At 42.3% G+C, this 23484-nt stretch overlaps 2 protein-coding genes across 2 annotated transcripts in view; both read right to left on the bottom strand.

The window, feature by feature from the left end:
• The window catches only part of LOC306913018 (F-box/LRR-repeat protein 7), a gene marked incomplete at its 3' end in the record, with an annotated part of 47861 nt that extends 40938 nt beyond the window's left edge, over positions 1-6923 (bottom strand). Inside the window, exon 1 of the mRNA XM_079489515.1 lies at positions 6627-6923. Coding sequence (XP_079345641.1) covers positions 6627-6663 — 37 coding nt within the window. The 5' untranslated portion in view covers positions 6664-6923. The remainder of the gene's footprint in view (positions 1-6626) is intronic.
• A 2251-nt stretch (positions 6924-9174) lies between these two features.
• med1l (mediator complex subunit 1-like) lies at positions 9175-23467 on the bottom strand. The gene is made up of 17 exons (XM_079489542.1): positions 23005-23467; positions 22511-22590; positions 19115-19190; positions 18130-18184; positions 17632-17758; positions 16318-16346; positions 15674-15745; positions 15022-15096; positions 14854-14930; positions 14501-14563; positions 13963-14083; positions 13304-13428; positions 12820-12944; positions 12310-12508; positions 11494-11589; positions 10829-10931; positions 9175-10378 (listed from the first exon to the last, which is right to left on the bottom strand). The coding sequence occupies exons 1-17, from the start codon at positions 23021-23023 to the stop codon at positions 9889-9891; spliced, it is 1932 nt and encodes a 643-aa protein (XP_079345668.1). The 5' UTR covers positions 23024-23467; the 3' UTR covers positions 9175-9888.
• Positions 23468-23484: the final 17 nt, after the last annotated feature.

The following is a 23484-nucleotide window of genomic DNA, read 5'->3' as shown; positions in this document are numbered from 1 at the left end:
CATGTAACTTCCGGTGCAAGATTTGCCACCCATAAGCGTCATGGCGCATCCCTGGCGTCCAGTCATCATGCGGCCTTTCATTTATTTCGCAGCGCGACGCGTTGTGAGCTTGTAGATCGGCTAATTTTCAGCATGCAACCAAGTGTAAGCCCAGCCATTACGACGCCTCAAGGCCGGCCAAAATACTTTTGTCAAATCAACTGTACTAAAATCGTAAGTCGACTAAAATCTTATGATATTTAGTCCACTAAAACTAGACTAACACTAAAACATTCCAGGTGACTAAAATGTGACTAAAACTAAAAGGAAACTATTCAAGAGACTATGACTAAAACTAAAATATGTACTCCACTAAAACTAGACTAAACCTAAAACCTTTCAGATGACTAAAATATGACTACAACTAAGTGAGATTCTATTCAGAAGTCTATGACTAAAACTAAATCAAAATTTGCTGTCAAAATCAACAATGATTGTTTGTTTGAATGTTTGTTTTCCTCCATTTCTCTGGGACAGAATGTGTGAATTCCTCTCCTCTGACATCATATTCAACTTTGTGTGATCGGAGTCGGACCATGACTTTTCTGGTGTTCTTCAACGCTCCAACGTATTATCACATTCCTGCAACACCACAGACTTGGTATATTTAAATTGATGTTTAACCCATTTAGGCCTGACATGTCAAGGGCCCCACTGCCCCCACACATTATATGTATTTGGCCGCCGACCCCCATCTGAAAATATGTTATTCCAGGAACCCCTCAGAAGCAAAGATTTGAGTTAAAAACGCTCTGAAAGAATATATATTCAAAGATTTGCAACACATTTTCAAGATTTAAAAAAAATAGCAGACCTACAAGCTTGTAGCGCGGCACTCGGTGCCGCGCTATGAGCTTGTAGATCTGCTATTTTTCAATAGCTAAAGTATAACGTAACGCTTAAAACACCAATAGGGGTTCCCGTCCAGAATGGGTTAAAAGCCCCCAATGTTTAAAACAAAATGGCATGCTAACCGTTGAGATGCAAATGTCATGATTCCGCAAACTCAGTTTGAAAAAAATAATCCCAGTGATCTATATAGGATAGTCCAATTAGTCCATGTCTGTGAGAAATCTATAGCAAGAAATTGGAGAACTGATGCTGGATTCATGTGGGATGATAGGCAGGAAGCCATCTAGATAACAACATTACTCCATGAGTGATAAAAGGCAGAGTTTTAACCCATTTAGTTAGACCTGAGGACGATTCTACAAAATGTCTTCTAAATCATGCCGGTTTTCTGAAAAACCTATGTTTCTATGTCAGTGGTGCTCAACCTTTTTCATGTCAAGGACCCCCAGAATTATCTGTATTTGGCCGCAGACCCCCATCTGAAAATATGTTGTTCCAGGGACCCCCCTCCCAGAAGCAAAGATTTGAGTTAAAAACGTTCGCTCTGAAAGAAGATATATTCAAAGATTTGCACTACATTTTCGCGGTGCCGCGCTATGAGCTTGTAGATCTGCTATTTTCCAATAGCTAAATTATAACATAATGCTTAAAACAGTTCAGTGACATTCCAGTCCCTGTCAACCACGTGTAAAAGGTGTAAAGGTGTAAACCTGGGAGCTGTAGAGCACTGGTTCCCAAACCTTTTAGCCCGTGACCCAAAAGAGAAAATTGATGTCTCCCCAGGAACCAAACTAGTGAAAATAGCAGATCTACAAGCTCACAACGCGTAGCTTCGTGCCACGTTGTGAGCTTGCAGATTGGCTATTTTCACTACTACGTGAAGATTTTTTGTTTTCTAATTTATGAAACTAGACCTGTATGTGCCCGTCGTCGCAGTCGGCCACCGGCCTACTTGGGAACGATGCAACTTGGGAACCTAATGATATATGTTGTCATAGCACCCGTTTTAACTGTCAGCCAGCCAGTGTCCCACATGGAGATCTGTGTATGTTCCTGTGCCCACTGGCAGAGCCTGATTGGTTGAGCCTCAATTGGCTGAGGCAGAGGCTGGAAATTGCACAGGTGAAAGGAGTTGGCCTCATTTGGCCCACTGGCAGAGCCTGGTCCATTTGGTTCCATTTGTACACTCTCTGAGTTACAGACCCATAATGGTCCATTTGGTTCCAAACTATCATTTAGCTGGGGACCCCCTGGAACTCCCTCAGGTACCCCTGGGGGTCCCCGGACCCCACTTTGGGAACCACTGCTGTAGAGGCCATTAGGATGTCATCTGCTATCTCTCTATTGCAGATGTTCTCAGACATGTTTGGCTCAGCTCACCCCTGTAAATAACCTCTTCATCCACAGCACCACTGAATTACATTGTTACTTTATTGCACCTTTTGTCATATTAACGGTACGTAAATAATTATGTAAACCTTTCCCCCCAAAGATACAGTATGTCAAGAGGAAAACTGGAGAGAAGATCTGTTTCCCATGAGGACAGACTGAAAATAACTTTTATCCTCTTGGCGTTTAACCACTTAAACCCCAGTATCGCTATTCTGGGGGGAACATTCACCAAAAATCACAGTACCATGCCATGCTCACAACGCATCACATTGTGAGCTTGTAGATCTGCTATTTTTGGTGTACAGACTTTGGTGTACTCTGCCCTACAAAGCAAAATGCATTAACTACGTTTTTTGGACACACTGACTTATTTGTGTATCCCAAAGGTCATGTTAGCCTTCGTGATTTTGGGGGATATTAAACATCTCAAGAACAGATATACAATTAGTGTAATATCACTTATATGACCAGTTTATATGACCTTTATGACCTGAAATAACGTTGAGCGGTGGTGAGTAAAAACAGAGAGAAGGGCTGGAGCGGTGGCGGTGGTTTGCCAATTGAACCAAATTAACCCTAACCGCTCCATTTGTACATTCTCAGAGTTACATTTACAGTGATTTTACTATATAAATTGGGGTCCCAGAAATGCCATTAAATGGGGGTCCGAGGCCTAATGCATGTCACACGGGGCATTCATTGAAATTAAAATGGCTGAGAATCACTGCTAGAGACGTGTAAATCTTCTCTTATGCGGGTCCCTATAGGGTAGTATAAGCCCTGGTCCCTATAGGGTAGTATAGGCCCTGGTCCCTATAGGGTAGTATAGGCCCTGGTCCCTATAGGGTAGTATAGGCCCTGGTCCCTATAGGGTAGTATAGGCCCTGGTCCCTATAGGGTAAAGGCCCTGGTCCCTCCCTGGTCCCTATAGGGTATAGGCCCTGGTCCCTATAGGGTAGTATAGGCCCTGGTCCATATAGGGTATAGGCCCTGGTCCCTATAGGGTAGTATAGGCCCTGGTCCCTATAGGGTAGTATAGGCCCTGGTCCCTATAGCGTATAGGCCCTGGTCCCTATAGGGTATATGCCCTGGTCCCTATAGGGTAGTATAGGCCCTGGTCCCTATAGGGTAGTATAGGCCCTGGTCCCTATAGGGTAGTATAGGCCCTGGTCCCTATAGGGTAGTATAGGCCCTGGTCCCTATAGGGTAGTATAGGCCCTGGTCCCTATGGGGTAGTATAGGACCTGGTCCCTATAGGGTAGTATAGGCCCTGGTCCCTATAGGGTATAGGCCCTGGTCCCTATAGGGTAATGGCCCTGGTCCCTATAGGGTAGTATAGGCCCTGGTCCCTATAGGGTAGTATAGGCCCTGGTCCCTATAGGGTAGTATAGGCCCTGGTCCCTATAGGGTAGTATAGGCCCTGGTCCCTATAGGGTAGTATAGGCCCTGGTCCCTATAGGGTAGTATAGGCCCTGGTCCCTATAGGGTAGTATAGGCCCTGGTCCCTATAGGGTAGTATAGGCCCTGGTCCCTATAGGGTAGTATAGGCCCTGGTCCCTATAGGGTAGTATAGGCCCTGGTCCCTATAGGGTAGTATAGGCCCTGGTCCCTATAGGGTGGTATAGGCCCTGGTCCCTATAGGGTGGTATAGGCCCTGGTCCCTATAGGGTAGTATAGGCCCTGGTCCCTATAGGGTAGTATAGGCCCTGGTCCCTATAGGGTAGTATAGGCCTGGTCCCTATAGGGTAGTATAGGCCCTGGTCCCTATAGGGTAGTATAGGCCCTGGTCCCTATAGGGTAGTATAGGCCCTGGTCCCTATAGGGTAGTATAGTCCCTGGTCCCTATAGGGTATAGGCCCTGGTCCCTATAGGGTAGTATAGGCCCTGGCGTATGTTTTCAAATGGGGGTCCTTGACATGAAAACGTTTGGGAACCACTTCTCATAGACAGCCCATTCAACCAAACAGAAAAGTCCTATCTGATTGTATAAAACAACGTCAAACTCACCAACATTGCAGCTGCACGGAAATCCTGAATTATTCTCTTTCTAGTGTTTGTTTCATACAAATCCACTGTATACTATGTTATGAGCTACTTTCTGTCCTTGCAGGTGATTCTTTTTCTAAGTGCTGGAGTTTGGAAGTGCTCGTTAGATATCACTCAACTCCCCTGCGTACCACCTGTTGTTATGAATTAGCACATAATGCAAGAGGCAGCAGGACATTGCTTTACTGAAAACGAGTGCTTCCAAACTCTGATGGAAACATGGCCGCGGTCTGCAAATGCTCTATGGTGTAATAAGCTGTAGCTGCTCACCTCACACTGACTGCAGCTATCCAACTCAGCTATAGCTACCTCATTTATCAATGGTGGAGAGAGAAACAAATCCCTGGCTTTTGATTACATTTAGATTGCTTGTATAAACAAGAGAGTTATGAATGCCAATCAAATATACAGTCCAGACTGTAAATCGTCCTGGATATTCTAGAATGACTATAATGCATAACACTGTATAATAATTGATATTAAGCACTCATAAATATGAGTGGACTTTTCTAGAACCATAGTCCTAGTTAGTATTATAAGCTTGACACCACATATATGGTATAGTACGTTAATACAATATAACTTCTATAATCTGTATGATAGAGAGTATAGTTACAAATTGCAGACAGGTGCTCTTTTTGAGGGTATAAAGGAGTCACTCTTTTCAATGTGTGTTGGTATTGGCATTCCACATTTTGATGGCACAGTAGAACATTTAATACATTGGATGAATTGTATAGCTATACGTCAGCATTGCCCTACATAGCAGGGATCTTCAACAGGGGGTCCGTGACTTCTTTTTGGGGGTCCTCACTTTACTGCAAGTGCAAATCGCTGATCTACAAGCTTCGTGAGCCATTTACAGCAAAGAGGTTTGGTGTAGAGAGGAAAGAAAGAGCAGACCAAACAGGCCAAAGGTCAAGTTCACAAAGTATCCTATTGAGGGCTTAAGTGGTTTTATAGTGTCTGCCAACATACTAATAGTAAAGACAAGTTAAAAAAAACATATATGATAGTGCTGTCAAACAATTCAATGAAGGTCTATGAAGTAAGCTTAATTTGCAGCGTTATATACATTTATATAGCGCCTTTATCCAAGGCACTTTACATAGATTGTGCATTACATTCACCCATTCACACACACATTCATACACCGATGGCGGCGGAAACCATGCAGGCACCAACCAGCACATCAGGAGCAATTAGGGGTTCAGTGTCTCGGTCAAGGACACTTCGACACTAACTCTGGGGGAGCCCGGGTTCGAGCTGGCAACCTTGCAGTTACCATCCAGCCACTCTACCCCTGAGCCACCGCCGCCCCTTTAGTGGGGGTCCCTGCTTCATCTCTCTCTCAGCTAATGGGTCTTTAAGTTGGGTCCAGGGAAGATTGTCCTTAGATACAGAGAGCCATTACAGCTCAGATACTAAGCCTATACAGAACAATCAGTGCATGGCACATATATACAAGCTTAAGCATGGCATTGACCCACACATGCAATTAGTTTCAAAGTGTCTGCTACTTATGCTTTCTGAAGTACCTAAACTATACATGAAAGCCCTGTTTGCATTGAAGATCAACAAAGCACAAAATGGCATCCAAATGTTCCAAAAGTGGAGAAAGGATTGTGAACAAGCCTCTGGCATTAGCTCATATCAAGATAAGAATAGCGTTGGTTGGGCCGCCATGTCAAAAACAATGGTGTTGTCATTTAATCTAAAGTCAGCTAGTAGACATGCATGGTTAAGTCATCTCAAAGATATGCACTGGTGTTTAGGGCTATTTATACAGAAATATGTGGCCATAGTTATTTTGGACATACTGTGGTGGCGATGAAATATATATGATTACTGTAGAAATGAATAAACTACTACACAGATAATATTAAAGTAAGAAATGTACGTGTTGAACACCGCAACTTTAATACTGCATCACTGAACGTACTAGGCTAGACCTCACAATAACTTAGGTTTAAATGTAAAGCAGAATGCAAATTCTGACGTGGTATTGACTTAAATGTAGCTGCATATGGCAACTCCCAAATATGAACACTATATAATAGTCCAGTTTTGGACGATATAGCAGGCCTATAGGCTGTACAAGGAGGTATCAGTGAATGCAGGACAATTACGTGTTATAAATCGTGACCATCATCAGTCGATATATTTTTGTCGGAAAAATACATTCTTTGAAGATGGAGCTAGGTTTTCTTTTTCCCCCCCTTGTTTTTTTCCTCTTTTTTTTAAGGAAAACGAAAAACAGATGTTTCCGTGAAACAAAAAATGACAAGTTAACTTACCCTCGCTTCCATACTGTTTTCCATTGTTCGCACCCATTTTAAAGAATACATAATCTATTGTATGCTACATAATTTGGGTTGTCAAAAAGGAGTCAGATTTCAGACTATTAAGCGACAGTCCTTTAGCACCACGGGGAGATAAAGACCGAGTTCATGCAGTATTGTTGCGCGACCGTTGACTCCAAATAGTTAATCCAGATGTTGAGTTGAAGTCGAGAGAAATTCTCCACATCACGAAAATCCAGACTTTGGCTTTTCTTCCAGAAGAACTGCAGGCTTATTGCTGCCCAGCATCCTCTAGACTAGACTGGGCAGCAGCATTCTTCACAAAAATCCGGATTCGAGGGGTTTCGTGAAAACTTTCCTTAAAAACGCCCTTAAATGGCAAGCAGCTGTTGATCAGGTTGAGTGCGTGCAATCACAGCTCGACCAGGGGAACGAGAGAGAGAGAGAGAGAGAGAGAGAGCGAGCGTGCTAAACGGACGTCCAGTCAGTCAGTGCGTCTGGATTTAAAGAGACCGCAGACCAAGAGACAGACAGGATTTCTGGTTATTTAAGTGCACAGGCCTACTACCAAAATCTATCTCAAAAGCACTCTAAACACCCACAAAAATGGCAATGATGAAGAACCCCCCATGCACGCAAGAAAACTCCAACATCAGTTATGTCTAGATCAGCGGTTCTCCCAACATTTTCATGTCAAGGACCACCCCATATTTGGCCGCAGAAAACCCTATCTGAAAATGTTTTGTGTCAGGATCAGGAACCCTACCCCAGAGATTGTGTTAAAAAATGTGTGGGAAAGTATTCACATTAAAGTATCAATATTGCAATGTAGAAATAGTAAAAGTCAAAATAAAAGTACAAGTGTTGGCATAAAAATGTAATGAATGTACCAAAAGTACTCAATACAGAATGTCCCATTTAAGTTTTCAAATGAGTAAAAATCTTTTGAAAATATCAGATCTACAAGCTCATGAGCCTGCAGATCGGCTATTTTCAAATGGTCTTAATTGGGCTGAAGTGGTGTACAATGTTTTGTAACAATCAAAATCTACAAAGTAACTAAAGTTTTCAAATGAATGTAGTGGAGTAAAAGTACAATATTTGTATACGAGAGAAGTATTGAAGATTGGAAATACTCAAGTACAAGTACCTCAAAATTGTGCTTAAGTAAACGTACTTACTTACTGTAGTTACTTTCCACCATGGTGAGTGGGTCACACGGGGATGGGGACCGCACAGGACCCCACTTTGAGAACCACTGGTCTAGATTATACTTAAGTGTTACGGTATTAAGGCTTTTCAGATCATGGAAATATATCTTACAAACTAATCTGTCCTTCCGTTTTGTGATCAAAGTGCAAACGGATCACAATAATACTTTCGAATAACATTAAGAGTCAACTGCCAAATATACTTTTATTATACTCATTACATCACGGATAAAAAGAAAAGTGTAAAATCAAGGCAATATATTTGGGGGGGGGGGGGGGGGGGGGGGGGATCTGTAAAAGCTGCAATTCCAGAAAAATGTCTCATTTAAACTTGAATGTAATTTTTGCAACCTCCTGCATACATTAATCTTTAACAATGTTTGATTGGCTCGCATGGTACCAATCAACCAGGCCGTTGGCAGTCTGTCTGCACAGGGTCAAATGCCAAGCCTCAAAGGCCCTTTACAAGGAACCATTTCTGCCTCACTGGAATGTTATGTACCATAGAGTACATTCTGCATCCCCGATTACTAGTATGGATGGATGAGAGTGTGAGAAGTGCATTAACCCATTTAGGTCTCAGGCTCCATTCTAAATCCTAACAGCTTTTTTCTGAAAAACCTATGTTGCTATACATCGTTGCCGTCGGGCAGAAACGTATAGGACAACCATGGAAAAACATCCCCAGGACATGTTTGCGTTATATCCTTTCAGCCTTAAATGTCTTACTGTACGTCATGCGGTTTACACTTATGACAAAGTATTCAATCAAAACCTAATATCCTCCATATTTAAAATTTTTGTTCTTCCTAAAAAATTAATGCCCATATGGCTACAATACATGGGCATACTACGCAGAAAAGCATAAAAAGTAGCATACTGTCTTATATGCAAGTTCAAAACGACACGGTTTGAGCTCGATCTTGTACTTTTTGCCATTTTAAAATTTGAATGCGGGAAAGTAACGGTTTGACATGAGGTCCCCACCCGCTAAAATGACAGATGCTTTCCCAATTTGAATGGGTGAACAACAAATACAGAACAGTAGTTTGCTAAACAGATTCCTGATTCAAGTTCTCCCAACTGTTAGGTCTATCAAAGGTCAGAATTTACAGTATATTAGTGTTACAGCTCAAATGCCAAGTTGTGTCTCTTACTCAGCAATCCTTAAAGGCCAGCAAAGACCACAACTGACTCTAAATGCAGACAATGAGCCTATAATCTTGTGCCAAAAAAGGCTGAAGTTTTGGGCCAGTGACAACTGCAAAAGAAAAGATTGCATGTCAAAGGCCAATTGTGCAAATCTGGTGGATGAACAGAAATATCCTATACATAATCAATATATTTATTTATTCAAACTCTAAATAAGATTAGCAACAATTTAAAAGGCTTATAAATAATGCACTTTGAACTAAAGGCTCTTCTGACAACATGTGCCGTGCTTTCCTATCCCGTATGTATGGTAAACTCTAAACTGCATATACTAGCTTTGTCCAAAGTGCATGTACATTCAACCATTCACAACCAGGCACCAACCTGCTCACCGGGACCAATAGGCCCTTTTTGAAACTAGCTCCTCGCCACTCGCCCTACACACTTCCACTCGGTTTGAGCATAGATATATACACATTACTATTATTTATATATCCATGCTCAAACCAAGTGGAAGTGTGTTGGGCGAGTGGCGAGGAGCTGGTTTCAAAAAGGGGGATAGGCTTTGTGCATAACTTAATTCCGTGACGAGAAATATCTGTGGGAGAAACTGACCAGGTGCAGGAAATTGGTAATGCCAACTTCTGGAAAAGGGAACTACAGTTCTATTGAGTCAAGTGTCTTGCTCAAGGACACTTCGCAACTAGGGCCGATTTATACTTGCGCGCATGCCGGTGACGCGCTTGGGAACGGCAGATCTACAAGCTCGCAGCACGTCATATTTGTGGCACGTTGTGAGCTTTGCATAATCTGCTCTTTATGGCATTCAACGCCAGCATGCAACTAAGTATAAATCAGGCTTCCTATCCGTGCGATACCCCAAATCAGCAGCTCTACCTCCAGAGCAACTGCGGCCCCCACTGCGGCACCCACTGCGGCCCCCACTGCGGCCCCCGCTCCTGTGGGAGTGAATACACTACCAAAGGAAGCTGAACACAGGTGTAAGGGTTGACAGGAGGACTTGTATTGATGATTGGCGGAACAACAACAGGCTGAGACGTCGTGGTTACAGACATGACATAGCAGGGCGAGCCGGAAGGAGCTGCTGGGCTGTCTGTTGCTCGCTGCGTTTCGCCATCGTTGTCCAACTCTGCGACAACAGATGTGCTGATGTTGTGGCATACGGGAGACGAGGAGGTGGCTGGGTGCTCGGCAACAAAACCGCTGACATTATGGTATACGGGCGAGGGAGCTGCACGATGCTCATCCTCAACTTCTGGGTCCGCCGGAGGACACACGGGAGGAGGAGGAGGCGGCGGTCGAGTGGCGATCTCCTGCAGCTTACCCCACAACGCTTTCATGGTCAGTGGGATGGACATGCAGCTGCAAAGAAATCAATTGTGATAAAGGAATTAATAAACGGAAGACACGCCTGAAACAGACATCACTGTAATCATCATACTGTAATAACCCATTCAAATGGAAAAAACATAGATTTTAGCGTTGGCCGTTCAGAAATAGCAGTTCTGCAAGAGCTTGTATGTCTGCGCCATTTTTTAACATTGAAAATGTTGAACGGGGTTTGGACATTTTTACATTATCTCTTTTTTTTGTACAAATCCTCTTCTGGGGGTCCCAGGAACAACAACATTTTCAGATGGGGCTCCGTAGCAAAATACACATCAATCTGGGGGTCCTTGACATGAACACGTTTGAAAAGCACTGCTCACTACCGTTGCATAACTACAACTACAAAACCGTTTAACACTAAATCCAAATAAATAAATGACGGAGAAAAGACACATTTCAAGCCCATACTGTAACTGTACATACCGACTCATAACTCTGGAGATGTAGTCGTTCACAGAGGGATCCTGCAGGCCCGCTGCAAACACACTGCAAGTCAGATGATGACTGTCGTCAATGTTCACCAACACTGCAGAGAGATATACTAGTAATAAGTCCAAGAATCTGGTCCATAAATTAACTACAATAAATGTACTCTTTTCAGACCGTGCACCCCCATCCCCACCCTGACAAGCACTTTGAATTGTAGGCATTGCATTTAGTAAACGGATAAATATTGTGAAAATGGGCACACTGCCAGGCATTGTGACCTTGTAGCAGCTATAGTGTAATCTGTCTTAACAAACATTAAATGCCATTGACAATGAATGGAGAATTTTCGTCATGTGTCTGAGCAAATCGGCTGTCGGTATGTCGGTGGAAACCCTTGGCCAATAAGGGACCACAATTCTTAGTGACGTAACTAAGGTATGTTTCAAGGTTGGTATAAGGTCAATAATTGATTAGAGCGCCCCTCACTTCACACAGGTGTGATCTTTCTATAATATTTGACAATTTGGCCAATTTGGTATTAAATTGTCACTTTAGAAATGTGCAGATATACCCTGTATACACTTATACGGTATGTTGGTTTGTTTGTTGACGAGTGAGAAAACAATGTTGCACAGGGTGACCCACTGATCATCACTCACACACTACGAGGGAGTCAAAGTCAGGTTGGTAGAAGGTCACAGAGAAACTCTTGTGCGACTCTGGAAGGACTTCAAAGTGTAGGTCACACACCGCATCTAAGAACATGTTTGAGCACATTATAGAATGAATACCAGTATTACTTAAGTAAAAGTATCGATACTGCAATGTACAAATACTCTATACTATATAAAAAAGTACCCAAAGTAGAAAGTAACTATATTGTGCAGAATGTCCCATTTCACAAGTTTTCAAAGAGTTTTATTTTATTAATCTTTTGAAAATAGCTTCAAACTCACCTTAATCCTAAACGTAACCTCAGAAAGATTATGCCCCAACCTTATTCCTAACCTCAGAAAAGCTATGCCTAAACCTTATTCCTAACCTCAGAAAAACTATGCCTAAACCTTATTCCTAACCTCAGAAAAACTATACCTAAACTTTATTCCTAACCTCAGAAAAACTATGCCTAAACCTTATTCCTAACCTCAGTAAAACTATGCCTAAACCTAATCTTATTCCTAAACATAACCTATTAAAACTATGCCAAAACCTAACCTTATACCTAAACTTAAACCTCAGTAAAAATGTGCCAAAATCTAACTTTATTCCTAACCTTAACCTCAGTAAAACTACTGGTATGCCTAAACCAAACCTTATTCCTAAACATAACCTCCTTAAATCCATGCCCAACCGTAAATTAATACTAAGAACTGCTGGGTGCAAGGGGTCGGCAAAAAAACAATTTTAAAAAAGTGAGCGTGTTTTGGGGTGAGCCGATCAGAAGAATATAGCCATCAGAACATACGACATCTCACCCGAACAAGGCCACGTTGACGTCATGCAGCTGGTCAGGAGAGTGTTGATGGCACACTGGTGCCGTAGTACCTCCAGCAGGGCAGGAACGTGGCCAGGATGGGTGAAGGGAACTGTGTCCACCACCGTCCCTCTGAGGTCAACCGACCCCCAGGCACCGCCAGGGAGAACATAGCTGTGTGCGCTTTCACCGGGGAGATGCTGGATACAAAAGATAATGCATTTTTCTTTCGCCTTTATTTTATATATTTTATGGAGGGACAGACAGTAGGCTGACAGGAAATGGGGAGAGAGATGGGGGGGAGACATGCAGTAAAGGCCGTCGGGATCGGGAGTCGAACCCGCGGCACACTGCCAGACTGGATTACCAGCCAAGGTGCCTGGACCACTGAGCCATGGCCCAGGCCTCCCCCCACCTTTTTATCACATAGATCTGCAGTATGCACAATTAAAACATCTGTGTGTGGCTCAACAATACATCCGAATCCTCTCTATTCTCGAAGCTTGCATACCACTTTAAAGACTGCATCCTGTGAGCTGTCCAGTGTTTCTGCACAAGTCTTGGTGCAGAATGAATCTCTCGTCAGAATCTTGGGAAAGGGCGCCCACTGCAGTTGAACCTCTGGTATGTCAACCTCTATGGAATACCAGCACAGCAAGAGATTAGTGTGCAATATCATGAAGCCAATGCAAGACTGGCAGTCATGTTGTCCCAACAAAAAAAGAAAAAAGGCAGTCAAAGATGCTCGCCAGACTAGGTTAAAGTGCCGCCAATGAGTCTATGCACCTAAATGCCCTTGAATTGCTCAACGGCCAACAATACAAAAGAACAACATGTGGTCATGCTGTGCAATTCCGAAAAGCATGAATGTACATTTTCGGCAAAGTCTTTTCCCAGACACCATGGGGACATCTGTAAAGAAAATAAACCTTGCATATTATCCACTTTTCTTTAGACGTTTTAGTGGACATTTCTACAGTGCAAGGTTACCAGACCTGTAATTTGGCGGAGATTGTTTACAAAAGAGAGGAAGAGTGGAAGTGGTGGCTGAAGCTTGAGCAGGAAACAGGCTGGCAGTGTCTCGTGGGGGATCTCACTCACAGGGTACATCACTGGAAGACTGCAAAACACACACACGCATACATATACTGCTATACATGGATTCACTAGAACTAGAAGCCAGTATGTCTTCAATGGAATCATAGAAGTACCGTATTTAAGTACAATTTGAGGCATTTGTACTTTACTTGAGTATTTCCAATACTTTTACTTCTACTCCATTATATCGATCTCGGATCCAAATATTGTACTTTTATCCCCCTTACAGTACATTTATTTGAAAACTTTAGTTACTTTGTAGATTTTTATTACAAAACGTACAATAACCACTTACATTTCGGCCATTTGAAAATAGACAAGCTCACAATGTGTCGCGATGACAGTAGATATGCCATTTTAAAACGTTTTTGAAAACTTGCGAAATGGGACATTCTACAATCTGCAAAATTAGTACTTTCTACTTTTGGTACTTCAAGTAATTTTTTTATACCAATACTAGTAGTAGTTTTACTCAAGTACATTTTGAATTCTGGTACATTTACTTAAGTAAAAAAATTCAAGTACTCATTCCACCACTGTAGAGAACCACCTTTACCCCTGAGGATCCAGTTCAGGTGGCTGTGGCATCACCGACGCCATCTGAAGATTGTGGCTGGCATCACTGGGCCCGACCAGCACCTGGGCTGTCCGGCCAACCGCCCTCATCGCCGCAACAGCTTCAAAGAACAATGTGTGTTTAGTAGCCTACAAATGTAAGGGGTCATTATCTCCAAGTACAACCAATGTCCTTATTAAGGCCAGAAACTATAGTAAAATACGCACATCACTTTGTGGAGGTGCTGGGTTCAAAAAGTGACATAGGAAAAGAGAAGGGAAGCCGCACACTCATATGCTCCAAAAGGTTTATTTATGACGACGTTTCGAGCCAAGGCTCTTCATCTGGTCAAACTGATTTATTAAAGCCAGACATTTTATCTGTACTTCAGGCAGAGCGGTCCTGGACTACAGACATTCTTTCAAATATAAAATCAACGGATACAGAACGGTTTGTGAGAGAGGCCCTTAATGAGACGGGCGTTTAGACTGTGAGATATATGAGTTAGTAGTATGTGCTTAAACATTGGAGAACTTACTGGATTTGGGAGATTTCAAAATGTCAGAAGGGCTGATGTAGAACAGGATAGTAACTGGAACATCTGGGGGAATGTATACACCATACAGTATGTATTTGTATTAAGACAAGACAGTTGAAGACCAAGATATTTATATTTCTTTGTATTAAGACAAGACAGTTGAAGACCAAGATATTTATATTTCTTTGTATTAAGACAAGACAGTTGAAGACCAGGATATTTATGTTCTAGACCAGTGGTTCCCAAACTTTTCAGGTCAAGGCCCAAAAGAGAAGTTAGACGTTTGCCCGCGACCCAAACTAGTGAAAATGTCATATCTACAAACAGTGTTCTCTAGATTACGGTATATGAACCTCCTTTTCCTGCCTTCAGATACCCAATCCTGCCATTGAGAACAGTGTCCACCAGGGGGTCACTCTCCTTGATCGCCCTGAAATACAGGAGAGATAGTGTTGGATTATATTATAGTGTTGGATTATATACAACATCGATTTTAGGCCTATTAATTGTATTTTACTCACCTTGGCAAATGTGATATTTTCTGCAAGTCCTTCCCCAGCAATTGTAGGGAAGCAAATAATTTCATCTTTCTTTCACTGGGGGGTAAAACATTCTAATTAACTTATATTGGATATAGATATCCAATATAATTTATTGCTGTTATGGCCGATAACCGATATTACCGATGTGGATATGATCTCATTCTGTATTAAAAAAATATATAATAATGTTGTCCATTCTGAAAAATACATGTAACAGGGTGTCTGCACTGCAGCCTTAGGCAAGTCAGATTTAACTTTAATACCTTTATATTTAATATTGTGAGCTTGTAGATCTGTTCAAGCTGTTACTTTGGGCTTGTTTATCTGTAAAGACAGACTGATTAATCGGACCGATTAATTAATCGGTCTGATTGATTAATCGAACAGATGCCGATGAATCTAAAAACTAGAATCGGCCGATACCGATGTGTTTGCCGATTAATCTCCCATCACTAGCCGATCCGATATTTGTAATGTTATAGAACACTTGCCAGATGCCATATCCACAATAGTACAATATTCAAAATCACAAACAATATCCAGTCTAATGATATGGATATACCGGTAATATTGATACTATTGATCAACCAACAACCCTAATTAAAAGCAAAGAAAAGTTCAGAGGCATTACTTGTCTCTAAAGAGGCCATAGAGGTTAGAAAGGTCCGCCAACTTCAGGGAGAATTCCACAAAATCCTTTGTCCTGTTGAAGTGGTGAAAAGGAAACAATGAACACACTACGGGCTCCATCGTTCGCCATGCCTTAACTGCCAGCATTAACCACAATCAGTGAATTACGCATTTAGGAGACAGAGCGACGCCATTCAAAACTCTACACGGCTTGTGTAAACATGCACTGCGATTGGCCCTTGCAGAGTCCTTGCACACAAGGACACGCTGTGATTGGCCAGTAGCAGTCGGGGCAAACGCTCTCACCAGAACATGATTTACCTATCGGGTTGCAATTCGAACGGCGCCGAGTCGGCTCAATCGAACTTCACAACGTTCGGCATGGCAACTCGCTCGCTTTAGCTCGATCGGTGGTGCTTCACAAATAAGGCTCAAGTTTGCGTGAATCGGCGTGCCTCCGTCGCGGTACTTTAAGTACAAAACAAATGTCCACAGTTGTTAGTAAGCACAAGCCGTGCATTATTTAGAATGAGCGCAGCCCTGCCACTATAGTGGGGCTAAAATAAATAAATACTGAAATGATATTGCACACAGTGAAATTAATAATAGAAAGACATTTTAGAATGTTCACACAATACAGCTTACCTCAGCAACTGAAGTAGGGACTCATTAGACTGCAAAAGCAATTCAACTTGGTCAGTGTCATGGTGTAATATGATGGGAGGAATAAGTCAACTGTTACAGGGATCTTCAATCTTTAGTGATTTTTACATTAACCACTTGAACCCCGTCATCCCCATTCTGAGGGGAACATGGAACATTAGTCGAAAGTAGCCGATCTACAAGCTCACAGCGCCTCGTGCTGCGAGTTGTGAGCTTGTAGATCTGCTACTTACGGCAAAGAGGTTTGGTGTAGACTAGTAGACTGTAGTGTGGAATAAGAGCAGACCAAGTACCAGTCAAGTATTGAGGTTTAAGTGGTTAAATGTCTGAAAATACACATTCACATGAATCCATCATGACAGTGCTGTCAAACCATGCATTAAAAAGGTTATTCTGCAACACAATTTTACACAGTATATAGTGGGGGACCGTCCTTGCTTCATCCCTATCAGCTAAGGGGTCCTTGGCCTGGACAAATGTTGAAGACCCCTGGCCTGTGTTAGAATGTTCATTTTGACAGAACAAAGAGCCCCTAACACTGGGGTCTCTCCACACAGTGTTCAGGGGTGGATTGGGCATATGTGGGCCAGTTTGCAGAGCTGATCAATGGTCTGACTTTCTAGTCTAGTCACGTGGTCTAGTAGCTGGCTAGATTTTCATGATTGGCTGGCCTCTAAAGGCCTATTCAATTCATAGTCCAGTTTTCAGTGAAGACCAATTGGTCGGGAAAAAAAACCCTGTCGACTAACCAATTAGGAAGCAGACAGGCAAATCGACCAATGACAAAGCTTCTAGGAAAATCTTTGAATACAGAATGTGGCCCCTAGATGTGTCACAGAGACTAATTTATTTTTTGGGAGCGTTCTACCCATTGCCGACTGTCTGAATTAAAAAATAAATAAAAGGTCATTAACATTTCGACATATTATTGCTTATAGCTTTAATACTCCAGTTGTAGGTGATAAGGTGACCACCTACATGACGTCATGCCGCGGTGGTAATCGCTTAACCACTCACCCATTTTTGAGCTGGGCAGCCACTAAGTGGAGAGGACCAATCTTTCAGTAGCACCGGCTTGTCTATCATCTGAATAGTAGTAGCCCAATAACAGGCTACTATGGCCCAGGAGTCCTACCCAAACAATCCACAAACGACCCACAACACGGGTCGCGCAGGCTTGTAGATATTCTATGTTCGCTTTGCGCCCGGTTGTGGTGGGCTGGTCTGGGTGAAGATGTCAGCAGGGCTGAATGTATGTCCCATCAGTCCAGCCCTGAGTGTCAGAATGTTCCTTACCTCCGGGGCCTCTCCACACAGTGCTAGCTTGACGTCTTGCACCCGACCCGCCGGTAGCAACAAGACCTCCATGTAGAACATGTCAGCCGTCAGGTAGCACGTGGCTTCAGTGAAGTGGAAGCCCATTCTGCAGAGCAGAGGACAAAAACATTATGCTACCGTGTTCACTGTGACATTACTATTGGATTATAATAAGAGCGGGCTATATTGGCATATGGTTTAAAGACTGTCGACACTGGGTAAGTATATTGTTAACCTTGTATAGTTGGTGTGAACTCTGCCATCCACTTGACTTAGAACACATTTTAAAACTACATTTTTATAGTTATGGTGCTCATAGTTATGGTGAGCGGCCTTTAAGACTGATAAAAATCAACTAAAATGTGATATTTTTTTAAATCAATAGGCAAATTGTATTCATTATTTTAATACATACTATAATTAGGGGTGGGGGGGGGGGGAGAGAGAGAGAGAGAGAGAAGCAGTAGATTTTTGTACCCCGTTTGTTTTGCAATCAATTCCAGACGAGACATCATGGTGTTCACGGAATTCACTAGAAATGATACATTTAGATTATTCACAGATAGGCTATTAATAACACTATAACAGTTATTAATAACACTAACAGTATACAATGAATATGATACATGACGTCGACATGCATTTCAAAGGGCAACATAGAATTATTCATTAACCCTAGAAGACCAACGTTGTGTGAATTTAACATTGTAATTATGTGATTTTCATAATGGCGTTGATGTGGGTGTGTCCTTGGGTACCTTCAGGATTCCATGTACTGGAACCTGGAAGGTAGGTTTGTCTCCCTACCCCATCCCTGTTTTTTCTACAGGCAGGTCTTTGGGTGATTTTCACCCATCGTTAGTGATGAAAAAAATCACACCCGTGTGAACTGAGTGGTGTAAGGTCTTATATAGCCTGATCAGCTGTGGTCTGACGTAATGTCTGACGTAATTAAATCACACCCGGGTGAACTGGGTGACCATAGCAACCATGCTAATTTTTTTAGCACAGACAGACAGACACGTAAACTACCAAAGCCAGTCGTAGGAGTGGTTTACACCACTCAAAAAGGCAGTTTATGCAATTAGCCCTTCACTAAGTCCCTCCCCAACCCATCCTTGTCCAATAGGCACGTTAGCAGCGAAGAAAGCTTGACCTGCATAGCAACCGTTGCTAAACTATTTGGATTGGCATTGGACAATCGCTTTTTGGGGTGGGATTTAGTGAAGGGCTAATTACTGTGCCTTCACTGGACCATTCTCGCTTGCCTCAGGAATGGGTGGACCAAAGGAGCAGTTCCCAGCCTTTTCTTCTTCTTTTTTTAATGTTTTTAATAATGCAACGTTTCCGTCCCTCCAGACCTTCTTCAGGCATTATGGAATGTATTATATCGGGTAAAAATGTACCCAACATTAGTGATGGTGTGACAATGTTCAACATAATATTTCTCATATCAATTTACCAGTTAAAGTTTCATGAAGTCGTTCCAGACATCTACTCAGAGGCTCGCAGGGTTTGGATTGATCTCTGGATCTTTCCTACAATACAGAGTGGATCATATTCCAAGTCGTTAAGGAAACATTGGCTTATTTTCTAATCAGTTACACAATGTGCCCCTCTTCGCACCCATTGGTTGTCGTTTCATGGTTGGACAAAAATCCTCTCTCTCCATCCACTACCATTGAAATAACATGTTTTTCAGTTGCTTCATATTGATATTCTGTGCACTCTTATTCTTATTTTAAACTTGTGTCAGTAAAAAGGAACATCACAGGTGCAGCATGGTGACTGGGCATATCATGTTTGTTTTTTAGTTTTTTCCAAAAAAAAATGTTAGCAAATTCAACATAACCAAGGCGGAACCAGGGCTGAACAAGGAAGAAAGAGCCTGCGGCTTAGTCAGTCAGGGCCCAATCAGAAGGCTGACACAAATGAGACAAAAACTAAACAATCTCCATGAATTCAAGGCTTCATGGCATGTGTAATCGATAGATAATACATCATTGTTTGGGTGAACTACTCCTTTTGGGTGAACTATTCCTTTCAAACTACAACATGTGATATTTCGGCCTGAAATAAGTAAACACTGTGGTCTTCAAATGGTCTTATGGACCGAAACGTTGTGATTTCCAAAAGCCTTTTAACTACATTTGAAGACAGTGTGAGGGAGTCTTTTCCCTTTTCAGTACATCAGACCATTTTAGGTAAGAGACTTTTTTTGTGAGCATGAAAATGAAGTGCACAATATGCAGGGTTTCATTGACCAATAAATATACTCTGCATGCATTTGCTTCACATGTTCTTCCTACCAGCATATTTCAACCCTCTGGCTTGATGCTGAGGGGGCTGAGTGTCAACATCTGCTCAACCCTCCACCTTATACACATGATTCTCACTTCTGCATTCTGGTGGCTTTTCCCGTGCAGGATTATGTCTTTTATCTGGAGAGCCAATTAATTATTACAACAATCTGTTGCTAGGTACAAATAAACAACCACCACCTCTTCACCAGCTCAGTAGCCCTTATGATTAGAGTGTCCACTCTGAGACTGGGAGGGGCAGGCCACTCAGCATCTAGCCTGGGCACCATTTAATTTAGGTATGATCTGTCGGGAGCAGATGATAGTCGACAGGCAGGAACAACGGGCGGCAACTTCCTTTTCCCTCAAACCGATTTTTCTCAATAAAAGCTACAGGCTACGAGAGCTTTTATTGAGAAAAATCAGTTTGAGGGAAAAGGAAGTTCGGGTTTGTTGTTCCTGCCTGTAGACTACAAAACAATACTACAACATGACGTAACAATATCATCCGCTCCCGACCGGATCATACAGACTTTTGAAACAGAGACCAGGCTTTCCTCCGAGGTGGTGGAAAGCCTGGTGAGGCGAGGTTACTCAGCATCAAGGGTTGGATGGGTTAAGTCACTGCGACATGGTGCACCCTAGCATCATGTTGTCTTAGTCTAAGCTAAGGGGTGTACTTGTACATCAAGTTTCCTCACGCTAAGGAAGATAGGCTCCTGTCCTATGGGCCTCAGGGCACAGCAAGGCTTACTAGTACCTACTTGGCATGATACCAAAACAGCGTGCCAGCAGTCACTAGGTTTGTCTCGCATTTGGCTATTGTGTGATGAAGTTTCAATAGACAAGGGCAGCGGATGGTGGGTGAGATTTTTACTGGACGGTGAACAGAGGGCAGAGATGGGAGACAGATTTGGATATGACTGGCAGCTAAAAGCCCAGAGGCAGACCCGAACTGGGGTCAGCTGTGGGAAGGATTACAGCACTAGCCATATGACACCCGGTGCGACATGCAGAGGGCTCTGAGTCACCATGGTGCTTGTTTTTAAACAGCTTACAATAGTAATTGCCCTTGTTTATCGGTAGGGGATGCACATACCACAGAGCAGCATTAAGGCATCCTGCTGTGCGACACGACTACAATTTGTGAAGCAGTAATTCCTGGGTGGGAATAGCAGTGATTGACCTTTGGATGCTTTGCACTGTGGGGCAAATAATGCTGTTAAACACAGGAATCATCATTTATGCAATCAGTATACATTTTGGTCTGCTGAGAAAACACAATGTATTTTGTGAATTGCATGTCATCCCAAGAAGAGCTCAGAGCTCTAAAGTTTTGAGAACTACTGGCATTTGTAGAATCGGCCTCAGGTCAAGTTAAGTTGGGTTAAGGAAAGCTTTGTTATGCCTACCCTGGGGGAAGTTCCATAGCTGAATACTGAGCACTACTTCTGGCAGACAGACGGCTGTATGGCCTGGCCAGCTTCTGTATCCCCTGGAGGACCACACATAACTACACATTCTGTCCAGTATACCCAACTCCTCTTCTGTATCCCCTGGAGGACCACACATAACTACACATTCTGTCCAGTATACCCAACTCCTCTTCTGTATCCCCTGGAGGACCACACATAACTACACATTCTGTCCAGTATACCCAACTCCTCTTCCAGCCCCTTGAGACAGACCACTGCCAAGCACAACTTCCAAGCTCAATAAGCTTGTACATCAGCTATTTTTGGCAAAAAGTTTTGAGGGGGAGAAAAAGAGCAGACCAAGTACAGACTGAAGAGTCAAGTTTACCAAGTATTGACGTTTCAAGTGGTTAAATCAAATGTTTGAAAATGCACATGAACAACTTAACAAGTCTATCTCTCTCTCAGCTAAGGGGATCTTGAAGACCCCAGTTCTAACCTCATACCTAGCCCGTCTCCGGACCCCCCGGGTTGAGCTCCTTTGGACCCCAGAAAACTTTAACGTAGGGTTCCGAGAGGGGCTAACCTCATACCTTGCACTTCATTTTGAATTGATCCAAACAAATGTATGACAGGATGAGGCATTGCTAGAAGTTTCAATATTGCCTCGACCTGGACCCAAACTGCCACCCGAAAATGTCAAATAATATAATAACTTATTTTACTAAACATCACAATTGAATCCTATCCAACAACATAAATGAGTAGCATATACAAGGGTCAAATCTCTAGAGAGGTTGCTGTTATGACTAAGGGTTTAATGTTCTCATTCCTAATGCATCACAATGCATTATCCTCATGCATGGCAGTAAACTATGTATATCAGTCTATGAAAGATATGACCCTTCCACAGCTAGCCATTCATAAAATATACTTTTATTCACACAAACAATAAAACTATTAAACTAACCCTGTTAATAAAACATCTACGGATGCACAAACTATTAAGGCACCTTCGATTCAAACCAACCCATCATTTCCCTTAGGCCTGGCTAATTGGTGGCTTGTGAGGAATGAAACTACATTAATATTTCAACATTTCCCTGCAATGGTCGTCGATATGCTCCATGTTGTTTGCCTTACCATGCATCTGCGGACAAGACGGACGGTTTCAATCCACGGCTTCTCTGCATATTTCACATGCAGATCAGAAATTATCTTTACTGCAGCACAAAACAGAAAGGTGGTCCCATTTAATAGATTGCTCGAAGTCCATCCACAGCCTTAAGTTAACTATAATACCAGCCACATGGACTTGTTCCGATTCTAGGTTTGGTCAACCAAATTAATAAGCATTTGATCAAGAAGTAGTATGTATGTTATCGATATTGACACTCTAAAGTATGAAAGTAAAAGTCAGATTTGATCAAATATGCATGCTAGCTCGATTTCTAGCCCAAATGTTGAACTCTCGTAGATGTATTTATCGATTGAAAATGTCAGAATCTATAAATACATACGAGAGTTCAAACTTTGGGCTAGCTCGATTCAAGGTTAAGACCTAATATTATATTGAATTATCGCGTTTCTTTATCAAAAGGATAATAGCCAAAATAATTAACTTTTCCGCAAATTACCTGGCTTTTGAAAGTCCATTTTGTGTTTGAACTTGCATCAAGCGCTTAGTTCACACGCACCAGGATTTAACAAGCAAACACGGGGGCGGGCCAATCAATCAATCAATCATTGATTATCAATGTATAGGCCATTAGGCGCCTTTATGTCATTGTCTATGATTAGGTTGTCTGTTCAAGTACAAGCAACCCACTTGAACTTGAACCAGAACCATGCAGAAATTTGAAGCAAAACCTACTCAATATTTATTTCCCAAAAATCTTACTCATATTTTTTTTTCTATTTATGTAGGCCTACAACAAGCTATGAATCTTAAAGTAAAATCCTCAATGAAATAGAGCCTATACTCAACAATATTTATTTTCCAAAATCATCATAAATTTGATTTATTTGCTATAAATGAATGAATGGCATCATGAAAAGTAAATTAAAGTAATGTTCAGTCCCAAGTGGGCGGGCGTTGTCACGTCCCTCCCAGCCGG

Source organism: Electrona antarctica (genome assembly GCF_951216825.1).
Source record: "Electrona antarctica genome assembly, chromosome: 20".
Taxonomy (NCBI): domain Eukaryota; kingdom Metazoa; phylum Chordata; class Actinopteri; order Myctophiformes; family Myctophidae; genus Electrona; species Electrona antarctica.
The sequence above is the reverse complement of the archived record's forward strand: the minus strand, read 5'-3'. Positions and strand labels throughout refer to the sequence as shown.

Bases quoted from the DNA above. Each gene is read 5' to 3' on its own strand.
- med1l (XM_079489542.1), bottom strand. The intron at 15,746-16,317 runs GTAAGCTGTATT...CCACTTCAACAG, and splicing joins TCCCTACTTCAGTTGCTGAG to GACAAAGGATTTTGTGGAAT. The intron at 12,945-13,303 runs GTCTGGTAACCT...GGTATTCCATAG, and splicing joins CAATCTCCGCCAAATTACAG to AGGTTGACATACCAGAGGTT.